This window comes from Hordeum vulgare, chromosome 7H (assembly GCF_904849725.1).
Source record: "Hordeum vulgare subsp. vulgare chromosome 7H, MorexV3_pseudomolecules_assembly, whole genome shotgun sequence".
Taxonomy (NCBI): Eukaryota; Viridiplantae; Streptophyta; class Magnoliopsida; order Poales; family Poaceae; genus Hordeum; species Hordeum vulgare.
Window position 1 is genome coordinate 11,867,428 of NC_058524.1, and position 15,396 is coordinate 11,882,823.

The following is a 15,396-nucleotide window of genomic DNA, read 5'->3' on the forward strand; positions in this document are numbered from 1 at the left end:
GAAATGTTGGAGAAAATATAATGTCCGTGTTTCTTTCTATATTTAAATCAAATCATTCAAATATTGTCTGATTGATTCTGAAAAATAATATAGTAGTTCTTGAACGGAGATCTAAAAGTGTTCAATTTTATTTTTTTACAGTTTGTCTATCGTCACCTCGTAGCTCGACAACCTGTGCCTTATGTGGATCTGGACGGTGCTTCATGCCCCATTCCGCGCCGTCCCCAGCGCATCCCCCTCCTCTGCTTTGGGCCGATCCGCGATGTTGTGCTAGCTCTTGGCTCCCTGAGCAAAGGTTGCCGCTTGTCGTCGCCTTCATGGATGGTCCCACTTTGCAATGATTTGCTTCCAAGCCCCGCAGTCCTTGGTGTTGCGTCGATGGGGAGGCTCCGATGCTCTGCACGTGGCCGTAGTTCGTTGGCCTATTCGGGGCTTGTCTCGTGGAGGGTACTTGTAACGCCTCGGACACACCCGTCGACGGTCGTTCGTCGGGCCACAGGAGCGTTCCCTCTTGGTACAAACGTCTGTGCATCCAGGCCAGTACATGTACCATGCCGTGTGCCACGACGGGTCACAAACGTCATGAACAACATGACCGCACATCTGTCCGCAAACATCCGTGTAACCGCACCCACCGACGGTCGTTACTCTTGGCGGGATCTACACTGGCCCCACATATCAATACTAGTCTTTTCTGCGCACTTTGTCCTCACTCATGCGCACCCGGGATGAACTTCCCGGTCGGTCACCAATCCTAGAACTACTCCAAGCCGAGCACGCTTAACCTGGAAGTTCTGTTTGAATGGGCTCCCGGAAAAAAAGGAATTCCTTATTGATATGAGTAGTCTATCACCCTAATAAGCCAGACTATCACAGTACTGTCCGTGACACTACTTCCTTGTTGAAGGCGTCATCATGGAGTTTTCTCTCGAGGAGCTAGCGACTGTTGGGGACTCTTGGTTTTGAGCTAAAGTTCAGCGATGGCGACTCATGTGTGTCGTCTCCCTTCTTGAAAATTGCTGACTACCCATGTATTCACCCTTGCGAGAACAAACATTGTAGATTTGTTGGAACAAGTATGGTGCGGATGACGTTAGCTTGGTTACACTTCAGATAGCAGATAGCGGTCTGGTAGGGTCACAGACACCATTTGCTTTTACTTTGAGCCTTCTTAAGGGAATTTGCAAACTTACCTATAAAAGGTTTATTCACTTCCATTGTATAAGTTGGATTTTGTAAAAAAAAACTAGTTTTACGGGTTGTTGCATATATGTATTATTTTTGTTGTGTGCGAAGTATTTGTAATAATATGTGGTGGGATGTTGACGCTTCACCACATAGCTTGCACATTTTCACGTGTATGTTTTGTGAAGGTGGAGTCTTGGGATCGACATTATGGAGAGGTTGCTAGATCTGTATAGTGTCGGTCTTGGAGAGCTACACATATATGTTTATCCTTGTACATCACATCATAATAAATGTGCATACGGAGTTATCCATGTCCTTGCATTTATAGAATTACTCTATTGCTTCACTTATACTCTTTAGAGCATTGTGGTAGTCCTGTGAGAAATGATTACTTTCTTGCTTCACTTATATTTATTTTGAGAGTTGAATAATAATTGATAGTTGACAATGGTTAATATGCAAGTGATAAAAATAATATGTGTTTTTGATGGTATAATTAAAATTGCATGAATAAAGCTATAGTCATGCTAGAAATGATCAGAAATCTCTCGGTCTATTTGTCTTTCCTTGGACAAGTTTGATGGATGATCTCCATGAGAGAGCTGTGTATGTTGGTTGGGTTCAATCTTGCGAGTAATCTACCCCAATGATAGAAAGTAAAAAAGGTGTGTTGTGTTGTTGCCGCTATGACAAAAAATGATTGCATAGTTGTCCTTTGAGCGAAGGGTGAAGATGATATATCATCAACATCATATCATTATGCTTAATACAATAACCTATTTTTTTTTACTTAATATTTTGAGATGCATGCCGAATAGCAATGTTGGGGTGGAATATTAGTTGTACATGCAGTTGTATTAATGTTCTATGCTGGATGTCCAGACATGATGTCTATATGCAATTGAGCTATGTATAGTTATGATCATAAAAATTGCAATTTAATCGATACACAAGTGTAATTTGTTTACCACACCTTGATACTCCCTCCGTCACGGTTTAGAAGGCACAGTTAAACTTGCGTGCGTTTCCAAAATAGACAAAGTTTAAGGCGTGAAAGCAATTACTCTCATTAATTAATACTAGTACTACTCATGCATGCGCCCTCCTAATTTGCTGCTCACGTATTAGTACTAGTATTTTTTCAGTTGATTAGGCGTATTAGCATCTACACCTACTACATCTCACAACCAATTGATGACAACCTTGGTCCCAGAGATTTTCCAAACGTGTCTTCTAAACCGTGACGGAGGGAGTGTTTATTTTTAAGAGAAACCACTAGTGAACCTATGGATCGCAGTCCATTCTTTTCCCACAACCTCGATAACTTTGTTGTGCTTTCTTTTCAATTTTTTTATTTGTTTTCCTTCAATCCTATTGTTTCAAACACAGGTTGCACTAATCATTGTAACTAGCAAGGCTAGTAAGACCTACAAACTTACTAGTTGTGTTGGGAGCCAAGACAGGTTTTGTATATGTGTGGGCAAATACTTATCAGTGTGTGTAGTTTAAAGCTCCTATTGGTTCGATAAACCTTAAGGTCATCCACTTTGAGGGGGGATTGTTGTTGATTGGACATGGATTGGTGGATTTGGATCACATCACACTTATTCAACCCGAGGGATGTTGATTTGAGTTAGAGTTCATTAGTAATTTGATTAATTGAACTAATTATCATGAACCTGTTTTACTTAATACTCTAGATGCATGCTGGATAGCGATCGATGAGTGGAGCAATAGTAATATGTGCAGACATGAATTGGCCTATTTGTTTATGGACGTGATGCTTATTTACACATGATCATTGTCGTGAAAGCCGCATAACTATTCGTTTTTCTATCAATTGCCCAACAATAATTTGTTTACCCATCATATGCTATTTTCCATGAGAGATGCCATTAGGGAAACTGTGGCCCCGGAGTCTATCGATAACATATTTACAAAACCTTCCATACCCTGCTGCCATTTACTTTTTTTTTTTTTGCAATTTACAATCATCTACAACTATCTACACACCTTGCTTGTTTGCAAATAACGAGACCAAGAAGATTGACAACCCTCTTGCCCGCGTTGGATGCAAGTTATTTGTTCTTTTGTGTGCAGCCGTTGAAGACAATTGTGATTGATATTCCTATTGGTTCGATATAAACCTTGGTTTCATCATTCGGGGAAATACTTATCCATATTGTGCTGCGATAACCCATTTCTGTTAATGGAAAAAACCAAGCAGATCACAAGTATCGGCCACCCAGACCTCACGAAACCGCAAGAGATGCCTAGAGGGATCCCCACGTTCATCACCGTCCCTGATTCGATCCAATCCAGAGCCAAAGCTACTAGATCGCCGTCACAAATCCGCCTTGTAGAGGGACACCACCACGCCATGCTGCCGCGGGAAGCCTGAGCTTCACCTGTCATCGCCTTCCAAAGCCACCGCCCCAGGATCCAGGCCGGACATTGCTACCTCCACTGTCACATCCTACCGTCGCCGAACCGCCGATCCACCAAGCACCTCAGCCAAGGCCGCCGTGACCGTGCGGACACTCAGAGCGGCCAACATGACCGGCTCTTCCACGTTGCCCTACAGCTCTGTCGCCTCTGCCCACCACCACGTCACAGCCTTGCGCCGTCTCCGAAGGCGAGCCGCCGCGGCACGGATTCAGGAGAAAATGTTTCCTTTGTAGATGTTTTATCCGACTCACTACGTACCGAATAAGTTGCCCTCTTGCATGCTAATTCCTTTGTGAGATGGGAGTGGAGAGGGTCCTTTGTGAGACCGATAGCGTGGTTATCCAACATGCAGTCTCCTTCCTTCCTGTGATGCTTATGATCTTGCACCGTCGGGCAACCTTATCAAGGAGATCAAGCTGAAGCTCGAAACCCAGTTCATTCAGGCATGTGCAGTGCATGTTAACCGTGATTGTAACAGGCCAGCGCATGTGCAGGGTTAGCTATTGACAATGAATGTGCGTGGGGCGACAGATACCATCTCGTCGTGTCCTAAATGATTTTTTCACTACAAGTGTTCCTTTTAAAAAAACTGTTAAATACTTCCTCCGTCTCAAATTTTTTGTTTTAAGGTTGTCTATATATGAATGTATCTAGTCACATTTTAGTATGTACATACATCTATTTTTAGATAAACCTAAGACAATAATTTTGTGACGGAGGAATACTTAACAGTTAGCTCCAAAAGCAGTCAGCCCCCCTTCCCCTCATGTTAACTGCCATAACACAGTACACTAGTACCAGTATATAATAACATGGAAATTCCACTAAAAAACCCAATGGAAATCAGTCGCAGATACGAGAGAAGGTATAAACAAGAAGAAACGCGCAGCAGTGACGCGGCCCTGACTGTAAAGCGGTGATCCAAACTAATCATGCGGGCCAATCCCCAACCAACGCAGACCATTCAAACCGGCAGCACGCTCGTTGCCGCGGTGGATGCAGCCAGGCCTAGCAACCTCATCGCCTCATCATCTAACCTAACCAAACCAACCATGCATCCATCTACTTCGACTAATAGTACCTTCGTAACCTAATTACAAACCTTTTAAGTTTTTTTTGCGAAAGTAACCTAATTAAACCTGTCAGGATAACACTAATTTTCGCCGCCTCTGTCTATCAATAATCGCGGCACGATGGCGCCATCTGCATATTTTATCGGGAAATCGGATTTGATTTTCCCTCAAATCGTTCATACTTTTTACTAATAATTGATCCATATTGTCAAACCACGAGCCGATCGACGGGCGCACGCAAGCTTGAACGAATGAATGGCTCAGTTTTCTTCGCACAAAAATATCTTTGCACAAGTTGGCGCATGCATATATGCATGTTGTTGTCTTGGAATTAAGATCGGATCAAAGCTGCAAATCTTATTCCTAATCGCGCGGTCAAACGGCTTAAACAAGGTGGGCATGGACCACTCACCATTATTGGAATGGTGGTGCCGCTCTCGAACGAAATTGTACATGGTTGGACAATGACATTTCCTTTTTCCTAAGTAGACAATGCCATGTGATTAAACTGCTCGCTCCGTTCACTAATTATAAGATGTTTTGAATATTTGGGTATGTACTACATGCAAACTGAAATGAGTAAACATATCCAATTTTAAAAACATCTTAAAACATTTTATAATAGTAAACACAGGGAGTAATAAACTATGGCACTATACATTCATGTGCACCTTTTGTCCTTTTTTTGATTTTGAACACGGAGGCGGCTCAACGTATCTCAAGCTATTTGTTATCTAATTCAATCTTGGTATAATTCATACGGTATAAAAATTGGTATTCTAAGAACAATCGGCCATGGCCATAGGTTGTGTGACTAATGCAAGTGGTTGTACCCCCAAAGAGCTAGATTTATATATAAAAAAGTGTGGTTATGCATGTTGTGTTTCTCACCCGCTTGTCTTTTAAGTGAGAGGTCACATTCTAGTTAACATCGAGATGATAATAGGGATATATAATTATGTGTATGGCATGAGAACGTGATGTTTTTGAGCCCGAGCTCAAATGAGCTACCGTCAAAAAAGATTAAAAAAATCTGATTTTTTTGTGTGCAAACATTGACAAAAGTTTTCAGAAAATTTCATGAAAAAATAACATTTGTAGAGGTCGTAGCAAAAACGGATGCTCCAAAATGTTATTTTCGATAACATTTTGGAGTGCTGATTTTATTTTTTTTCCACGACTTTTATGAATGTAATTTTTTGGTGAAATTTTACAAGCACCAAGAACTTTTGTCAATGGTTGCACCCAAAAAAATTCAAATGTTATTTATTTATTTATTTATTTATTTTACTGTTCATCCCTAGCTCAAATGAGCTCGGGAGCAGAAGATGACTTTCCATGACATGACCTATTTTTCGCAATGGTAATTGCGGCCTTTCTTTAGTCATATGTATGGAGTAGTTTCTTAGAAATTTTCTACCATAAAATCATTTCCTTTCTTACTTGATACTCATACTGTCAATCTATTGTCCATCTTTCTTTTTAGTTTTCTCTCGACTCTTAAGTGGGTGGGCGTGGAATGATCTTGCGGGACGATAGCGGTGTGATCATCCTAGTGGTCATGTACATCGCCACTACAGGGTGAACTTGAAGCTTGCCGAGAGGGGATTGTGCTAGCTACCTAGTGGACGCAGCTACCGATAATAGTCCAGATGAATTGCTTGGAGGGCACACAACTCATCAAAGGTTATAACATCGTTAGATCATAACATGACATGCTTGTTGAGGAGATCAAAGCTAGTCTTTGTTGTGGACGGGAGTTTTCAGTCAAGCACATTAGAAGGCAACAAAAAATGCAAGCCATTATATGGCCAATTTTGGTAGAGTTTATTTCTAATCGTGCGGTCAAATGTTTTAAACAAGGTGGTCATGGACCACCCGCCATTATTGGAATGGTGGTGCCGCTCTCAAACGAAATTGTACATGGTGGGACGATGACATTTTCTTTTTCCTATAAACTGTTTTGGATATTTTAATACGGACTACATGCGGACTGAAATGAATGAACAAAAACACTAAAACGTGCTCACATACATTCGATTTAGAAAAGAATGTTATAACATCTTATAATAGTCCATGAAGGGAGTAATAAACTACCGCACTATACATTCCATGTGCATATTTTGTCCTTTTTTTGATTCTGAACATAGAGATATTTATGGGTTTGGTGTATCTCAAGCTATTTGATATCTAATTCGATCTTGGTATGTTTCATAGGATATAAAAATTGGTATTCTAAGAGCAGTAAAAAAAGTGAGTTTAGGCATCTTCTGTTTCTTACCCACACATGCTCATCTTTTAAGTGAGAGGTCACATTCTACTCCCTTTGTTTCAAAATAAATATCTTAACTTCAGTATAACTTTATTACATTATAGTTCGTATCAAGTTGAAACATTTATTCCGAGACAGAGAAGGTAGTTAAGAACGAGCTGGTGATAGGGACATATAATTATGTGTATGTCATGACCTATTTTTCCCACTATGGTAATTGTGGCCTTTCTTTAGTCATATATATATAGAGAGAGTAGCTTCTTACAAATTTTATACCATAAACCCATTTCTTTCTTATTTAATTATGGTATACTGTCATATATATGAAGTAGCAGTCGGCGGGCGTTCGTAAACAAACAAACAAACAAACAAACAAACAAGAGATCCTTCCTTCCTTCCTTCCTTCCTTGGTTGAAACCCGAGAGCAGAGAAATATCGGTGGCGGGCACGTGGAGTGGAGGAGAACACCTTCCCCATTCATCCACTTCACGTCACGCGTAGTAGGCGTCGACGAGGCGGGGAGCACGGTTACGCAACGCCCGAGTTCCCCAGGGACCAAGACGTAAAAGACCGCCCGCCACGTCGGACCCACCGACGGGATAAATAACGGGAGGAAGAGGGGAGGCACGCCGAGCCGAGCCAGACCGAGAGAGAAGAGAGAGGAAGAGGAAAAAATCAATCCACCGAGCAGAGGAGAGAGGAGCAGGCCCCCCCTCCGCCGCGCTGCCGCGGTGTTGACCCCTCCCCCCACGCTGGATCCCTCCACGGCGGCGGGCGCGTCCTTCGGCGGCGGCGGCGCGTTGTTATGCCGAGAGGCGCCCAGGTACTCGCGCCACGCGATTTCGCCTCCCGTATACGCCGGGGTCTGCTCTGCTCCCTTCCCCTCCCGTCCCGTCCCCGCGCGATTCCGGCCGGGGGCTCGGTAGGATCGGCGCGGGAGGGGTTTGACTGATTGTTGAGGTGCGGAATTCGGGTTTAGACGGTGGGATTCGCGCGGTCGCGGTGCCCGAGATCCGGTGGGAGGGTTTGGTCGGATCGGCGCGGGGTTCGCCGGCCTGGGTCATCGCCGCCCCTGTCGGTGCAACCGGGGAGGGTTTGGCGGGGGAACTATGCGGGGGATTCGTTCCGCGGTGCTCGTGGCGGCCAGGTCGCAGCCCCCCTACACCAGCGGTTTCCTAGATTCAGGCGAATATGATGCTACTGATTTTGGGAAAAAAAAATTGGAGGTACCGTTGGATGATGGGAACACGGGACAACCGGGGAGGGGTTGGGTCATGTTTGAGGTTTGGATTTCGGGTTTTTAGCCGGCGGGAATCGCGCGGCTGTTGCTCGGCCGGGCGTGACGTGTGGTCTGAGATCCTGGTAGGGGGATTGGTCTGGTCGATGCGAGATTCGCTGGTTTCCGCTGCTGGTGTTGCTGGTAGAATCCGGGGTAGTTTGGCAGGGGGGATCGGAGCCTGTCTGGTCGGTGAACTGTGCTTGAAATTCGTTCGGCGGTGCTTGTCATGGCTGGGTCCTGGTCGCCGTTCGTGCAGATTCACGCGAACTCGGGCACGACGGGCTCTGTGGCCTATGTATGTGTTTTGGTTGTGCGTGGTGTATATTTGGTTGATGCGGTTCTAGATGAACTGCGGCTGGCGGTGGAGGCATAGTTTTGCCCTGCTCTTGTACTTCGATGAATTCTGTGGCGATTCGGCTGGATTAAGTTCCCATCACAGTTTCGGTGCATCATACGGTGTTACTTGCGTGAATCTGGAGTAGGAAGTAGGAACAGATGATGGGAACACATGGTTGTTGTGGTGGTTACATGTTTTGGGTACTTTGTCATATCCTGACTCGTCGCATGATGTTTTGATCATGCATATGCTGTTAGTAAAATGAGTCGGGATAATTAGCAGAAGGTTCGATTAGACCAAACTGTTCAGGCCATTCAGCATCCCATTGTCGTCTGCTAAGTTTGGCTCTGATGTATTGGGCTACCACCTCGTCACACGTTTTCAGCTATAGGTCTGTTGCTTACGAACAACTTTTGTATTCTTGCAGGTTTCAACACCATTCGCCTCTGGGTTTCTAGCATTCTCAGAAAGGATATGGAGCGCACCCTCTATGCAAGTTCCCCTGTATCCCACGTCTCGCTGCTTGAGCAAGTTCTTGGCTGGAGATTTTGTCTTTACGGAGACTTCCTTGTCATCTCCTTCGTCAATTGCACCTGAAGAACATACCTGGCTCAGTGACTACAGTGCCTGGTCCCATGCTACTGGACATTAGGGCCGACTAGTGATTGCGGTGCACATCTATTCGAGCATGGTGCGTCTCTTCTCTGCCAACATTTTCGTAATTTTTGCCGTGGCACTGGTCAGCCAGCAAAAGTTACCATCAGAACTTCTTTGGACACTTGGGATCTAACCCGTAGATCCTCCCTGTCGGTTACAAGCTCTAGGTATGCTCTTCTTCGAGAAGCCAGTAGCATAATAATTAATTTTCATGGCGCTTCTGTTCTTATTGTCACTGTCTCATGCATCTCTTGCTCTCAGCAGGTTCTGGTTCTCTTTGCTTCTGTCAGCTCTCTTCTCCCCTATCACTGCGAGTTTTCAGTTTGTCCGGCTTGATCTTTGGTGTGTATAGTGTGCACTGTTCTTCATCAGGCTTCACTTCTGATGGCGTGACGCGAGGTATGCTTGAAAGTTTTGAATCTAAGCAGGGCTATGCATGATTCAGACATGAAGCATAATTAGAAATGTGAACATTAGCATTTCTTCTAACGGTCTAATCCACTTTGTTTAATTTCAGGGCAAAGGTGTTCAAGTTTATTTGTCACAAAGTATGGGTATTGCCTACAGACGTTTGAAAAAAGCCTGCAGTGACTTTGGTGACCTACTCTCCAAAGACATTCCGGCAATACGCGTATGAGTCTTGTTTGTGTTTATAGGACTGTTCAAAAATAAGGACAGCGTTGCATTCTAGCTAATAAAATGGAGAGGTGAATTGACGCTTTCCCTATTTTGTCAGATGATACTGAGCTTCCAACACTGTACATACTTGCTAGCTTCTTTCTTATATTTGCGATACAGGTATAACATTATTACGGAAGTGGGTGACGGTACGTTTGGTAGTGTTTGGCGTGCAATCAATAAAGAAAGTGGCGAAGTGGTATGTTGCTCTGCTTGCCCAATATTTGCATGTTATGCTTTACTTTTTGCAGTGGCAACCTTCGTTTATGTTGCTATGCCGGAGGCTAGCAAAGCTTAGGGCTGTTTATTGTATTTGCTAGACCCTCTGTTCCTAAATATAACATGTTTTGGCAGTTTAAATTGAACTGACAAGACGTCTTGCATTTAGAAACAGAGATAGTACTAAATAATGTGGAACACTTGCTTTTCAGTTTGTATTGTTACTCTATGATATATCTTCACGACTAGCCGATATTCTCATGTTGCCACTGCCATACCTGGATTTTCTTTCATCTTGTTGACATATATGCACATACCTGTTCTTCGCAGGTTGCAATCAAGAAAATGAAGAAAAAATATTTTTCTTGGGAGGAGTGCATCAATCTCCGTGAAGTGAAGGTATTTTGTTGTTACATAACATGCAGCCATATTGTATCATGGCTTCTGTCACTTTGTTTGATTAAATGTATGTGTTTCAACTTCAACAGTCCCTCCGAAGGATGAACCATCCAAACATTGTGAAGCTCAAGGAGGTCATAAGAGAGAATGACATGCTATTCTTTGTTTTTGAATACATGGTACAGACTATCGATATTTTGTTCTGTTTCGGTTTTTGTGATCAGTATAAGTTCACTGATGTTTTATTGCTCAATGTGGGGTTGTTAGGAATGCAATCTCTATCAGCTGATGAAGAGCAAGGGCAAGCCCTTTTCGGAGACTGAAATCCGGAACTGGTGCTTTCAAGTATTTCAAGCTCTTAGTCACATGCATCAACGTGGATACTTTCACCGTGACCTTAAGCCTGGTATGGCATGCTTCCTGGACTCTGGAATTGCTGATAATGGTTATTGTGAAAATTGTGGAACTATGTTCATTTATGTGGTTTGGTGTCAGAGCCTGGACTCAATACCTGAAGAAATATAGGAAAGAGTGTTATCAAACGTCTTTCGTGCTGTGTCTGGATAAGAAATAACAGTTTGAGAACATCTTTTGTTTTTCCATCTTTCGACCTATGCTCCTTCTCAAAAGCTGTGGTTTCATGCAAATTTTAGTTTGAACAACTCAAGAAATTAACTCTAGTAGCTGTGGATGGGTAACCATCCAATCGGCCATTGACCGATAGGCTAACACAGCTAAAAGATATTTTGTGTTGTTCATCAATCAATTTTACTATATGTTGGGTCTTCTTTCCCTTGCCCTGTGGGATATATATGTAAAGGTTGCAGCAACGACGGAGAAAAAAATTAGGCATACTAGGGAGACTTGAAAGACCCTAGTTTTATATGACTCATGCGTCAGTAAAAAAGGAGCCAGCAATCCTTGTTAGCCTAAATGCTACTGTGTTCTGTTTGAGAGTTCAGATTGACCTTACTTATTGGCATTAGTAAATAAAAGCCATCATCTTTTGCTCTTTTGACATTTTTGTTGTCTCAGAAAATTTGCTGGTTACAAAGGAGCTCATCAAGGTAGCTGATTTTGGGCTTGCTAGGGAGATTATTTCTGAACCACCATACACAGAATATGTGTCAACTCGCTGGTAGGCTACTTCAGTTCTAAACAGCTTAATTTATACACAGCAATAAAGCAAAGATGCTAATATCTAGTCCCATATTAGGTATCGTGCCCCAGAGGTTCTGCTTCAATCTTCTGTTTACAGCTCAGCAGTTGGTGAGTAGAGAATATTTGTTCCTTTACAAGAAAGCAAATTGCTACAATTTGCAATGTGCTGATTCCCTGTTGCTTTTCTAGACATGTGGGCTATGGGCGCCATTATTGCAGAGCTTTTTTCACACCGACCTCTTTTCCCTGGCTCAAGGTATATATGATCTTTATTCTGCCAAACCTCGTTTGGTTCCCCTGTTCTCTTGATTATTTTCAATTTGGTCCTAATAATTACTGGGAGCTAAATATTCGGCATAGATGCTGTTACTTATGTATGAAGTAACCATCATTGACCATTTTAACAAGTAAACCAAGTTCTTTTAGTCTAGAAAGCTCCCTATAATGTGATTTTTTTTAGTGTCATGATTCTGTGGTGGTATGTTCTTCCAAGTAATTTCTTAAGCGAGGGTATTTTTATAACTTTCTTCTTTGTCCCTCAGTGAAGCGGATGAGATTTACAAAATCTGTAACATTCTTGGCACTCCAAATCAGCATACTTGGGCTGGAGGGCTGCAGCTGGCAGCATCTATCCATTTTCAGTTTCCTCAGGTAGAATCTTTTGATACCCTTCCTCTCCAGTTCCGAGATTATTAGGAGCTATTGGTGGCTAAATGCTGTTTCATATTCTCAACAGTCTGGAAGCATAAATCTTTCAGAAGTGGTTCCCACAGCAAGTGAAGATGCGCTGAACCTTATTTCGGTAAGTGTGATATCAGCAGTTCCTGTCTTTCCTGAAAGTAGCGGCGAAGTGATCATGTCCAGATTTAATGATTGGCTTCAACTTTTACATTTGCCACAGTGGCTTTGCTCATGGGACCCACGTAAAAGGCCAACCGCAGTGGAGGTTTTGCAGCATCCCTTCTTTCAGGTCATAATATTTCCAGTGTCTTTCCATACCACATTAGATGATGCATTGATTCGGCTCGTGGACCTGACCAAAATTGTTTATGTCACAGCCATGCTTCTATGTCCCCCCTTCACTTCGTTACAGATCGACAGGATATGCAACACCACCGCCATCAGGTTTGTCGGTATTCTCACGCAGACATCTGTATCAGTTCCATTAGATTTGTTGAAGCGATTCAAATAACGGATTCTGCAGTCGGGGCTAAAGGAGCTATGGACCAGAAGAATGCTAGGAGATACCCTGTGGGGACTTTATCCAATGGGAGGCCGGCAGTTAATAACTCCTACCTTAGCACCAACGCCCCAGCAAGAGCAGCTGGCGTGCAAAGGAAGCTAGAGTTGGATCATCAGGTGAAACCAGAGGGCAACCATAAGCTGACGACGAAGGAGAACGCAATGAACCAGCCTTGGTCCAGACTACCTCCAGCACCAGTGAGGAACAACAGTGAGTGCCGTACTTGGAATGGCTTCCGTTTCATTCAAAGTCCTGGATTTTCCGCTTCTCTAATGCAAATCAATTCCATCGTGCAGTGAACTACCTTGCCGCCAAAGAGCAGATCCCTCGTGGTGGCGCGCCAGACATAGCCGAGAAGCTGTCCCAGCTGTCGATGTCCACCACCACCCGGGCGCCGATCATGCCTTCCGACAGGTTTGTGGACCTGAAGGCCACTACCAGAGCTCACGGGGAGCCCGTGAGGCGGCCCGTGCCTCTGGGACCCAGGGACACGTGGCATGCCCGAAACGACCCCTTCCGGCGCACCTATGAGATGCCGGGCGAGAGGGCTCTCCTCCAGAGGAAGCTCGTCAGCTGAGGACCATCCCACCGACGCCCGCCCTTCCGCCATCCATCTGCCTCTTCGCATCATCGACACCACCACCACCACCACCCCGACCACAATAATCCGGCGGTCTCCTTCCTGGCGGTCGCTACCAAGTTTGTGTCTCTCTTTCATCGTTTGTGTTGTGATTGAAAATAAAATCCAGTCTCCCCCGTTCCTCGGGTCGCATTGCAGCGGGGAGAGTGAAGAGCACTGCCGTGTTTCCTTTGGGCTTTCGAGTGTGAGAAACTTGGACGATGATATATATGCTTTGTGTTATTTGTGTGCGAGCCCAAGCGGCCAATGTTACTTCCAGTGCTGTCTCATGGTTCTACCCGTTGATCATCGAAACTGAAATGAAATGTTGCCGTAAGATCTTTGGAGCAAGGATCATCTTGGCTTGGTTTTGCTTCCTTCCTCTTTTTTTTTTTAATGAGAATACCGACTCGAGCTCTTCTCCTACCTGCTTGATTTGGCTCGGGAGATCGTTGGATGCTTTGCTTGCTCACGTGGTTGGTCGTGTCCTACTGCATGACCAGCGATGTTTCTTCTGTTACGCGGTTTACTGCTTGCTAGTTCAATCGTATCCGTATTTTATTTACTCGTGTTTGTTTCTAGTGGTAGTAGTATTATATTCTACTAGCAGACAGATTCTGCGGGAGGTGTCATGGATCGGGCGACGCGATGTACGTAATATTTTCCAGCCGCGGGTACCAACGGTGACGCGATGGATGGATGGGTGGATGGATTGATTTCTCTGGGCGTTATGGTCAGGAGCGCGTGGGCGTCGTGCAATGTTTGTTTGACTACGTAGCAGCGGCAGTACTGAAACCGGTACAGCGCGTCGGCCTTTTTGGGGCCGACGAGACGTCCGTCCCGCCGCTGCAGTCCATCCTTTCGCCGCACCGCGCCGTTGGGTTGGGTTGGCATTTCCCAGATGGTCTCAGCCCCAAAAGGCTGTGCCCGCTGCGTTGCCTCAGCACCGTGTCCCCGCCCTTTCCTTCCCTCATTCATATGAGCTCTCCCTCTCTCTCGCGCGCGCGCGTCACGTGCATATCTTTCTCCTCTTCTTCCTGGACGGGAGAAGAGAAAAACATCGTCGTCGTCCCGGGTGATACATCATTGCCACTTGTGACATCAGGCACACGCACGCGCATCTGAAAACAATAGGATGGATCCGTCCTATTCGTATGATGCTTGGTTCTTGGATGGATGGATTCCACGGAAAACGTTTGCGTCTCTAACTCAAACGAACACAAGTCCGCCCCGTGAGTGACGGAAAGGTACCCCGCGGCGACGCGTGGGCGACTAGGGTTGCCGCTGTCCGCCGCCGCTCCCGCGGATCCCAGGCTGGCGTCCTGGTGTCCTCCCCTAGTGCGGGTGCCGCCAACCATGAGAGCCGGTTTTCCGTGTGGTGGCTGGGGCGGAGTTCTCTCGGCAGCGAGTGAGGAGGTGGGGGAGGAAAGGAGGAAGCGGGCGGCCAGATTTGGGAAGAGGCCGGCTGTCCGCCGTCGCTTGCGCGGATCCGCTCCGGCGTCCTTGTGTCCTCCCCCAGTGCGGGTGCCGCCAGCCATGAGGGTTGTTCCTTGGGGTGGTTGGGGCGGAGCTTTTTGACGACGAGGGGGAGGCTGGAGAGGAAAGGAGGAAGGGGGCGGCAAGATCTGGGAGCGGCCGACTGGCCGCCGACGAAGGGGTGCTGCTGTTGTGTGTTAGGGAACGTTGCATGGGAAACAAAAAAAATTCTACACACACGAAGACCTATCATGGTGATGTCCATCTACGAGAGGAGATAAGATCTACGTATCCTTGTAGATCGCTAAGCGGGAAGCGTTAAAAAACGCGGTTGATGTAGTGGTACA

General features: G+C 45.1%; 1 protein-coding gene across 3 annotated transcripts; it reads left to right on the plus strand.

Moving 5' to 3' along the window:
* Positions 1-7,614: 7,614 nt before the first annotated feature.
* Positions 7,615-13,820, plus strand: LOC123411565 (cyclin-dependent kinase F-4-like). 3 transcript variants are annotated; one of them, XM_045104530.1, is made up of 17 exons: positions 7,615-7,804; positions 9,025-9,421; positions 9,516-9,653; positions 9,772-9,961; positions 10,053-10,131; positions 10,482-10,550; positions 10,640-10,729; positions 10,818-10,956; positions 11,586-11,688; positions 11,767-11,819; positions 11,901-11,967; positions 12,254-12,362; positions 12,448-12,513; positions 12,613-12,681; positions 12,770-12,836; positions 12,916-13,164; positions 13,251-13,820. In XM_045104530.1, the coding sequence occupies exons 4-17, from the start codon at positions 9,954-9,956 to the stop codon at positions 13,529-13,531; spliced, it is 1,449 nt and encodes a 482-aa protein (XP_044960465.1). In that variant the 5' UTR covers positions 7,615-7,804; positions 9,025-9,421; positions 9,516-9,653; positions 9,772-9,953; the 3' UTR covers positions 13,532-13,820. The 3 variants fall into 3 exon arrangements, with proteins under 3 accessions (XP_044960465.1, XP_044960464.1, XP_044960466.1); XM_045104529.1 differs by having other exon boundaries at positions 9,519-9,653; XM_045104531.1 differs by having other exon boundaries at positions 9,519-9,653; positions 12,928-13,164.
* Positions 13,821-15,396: the final 1,576 nt, after the last annotated feature.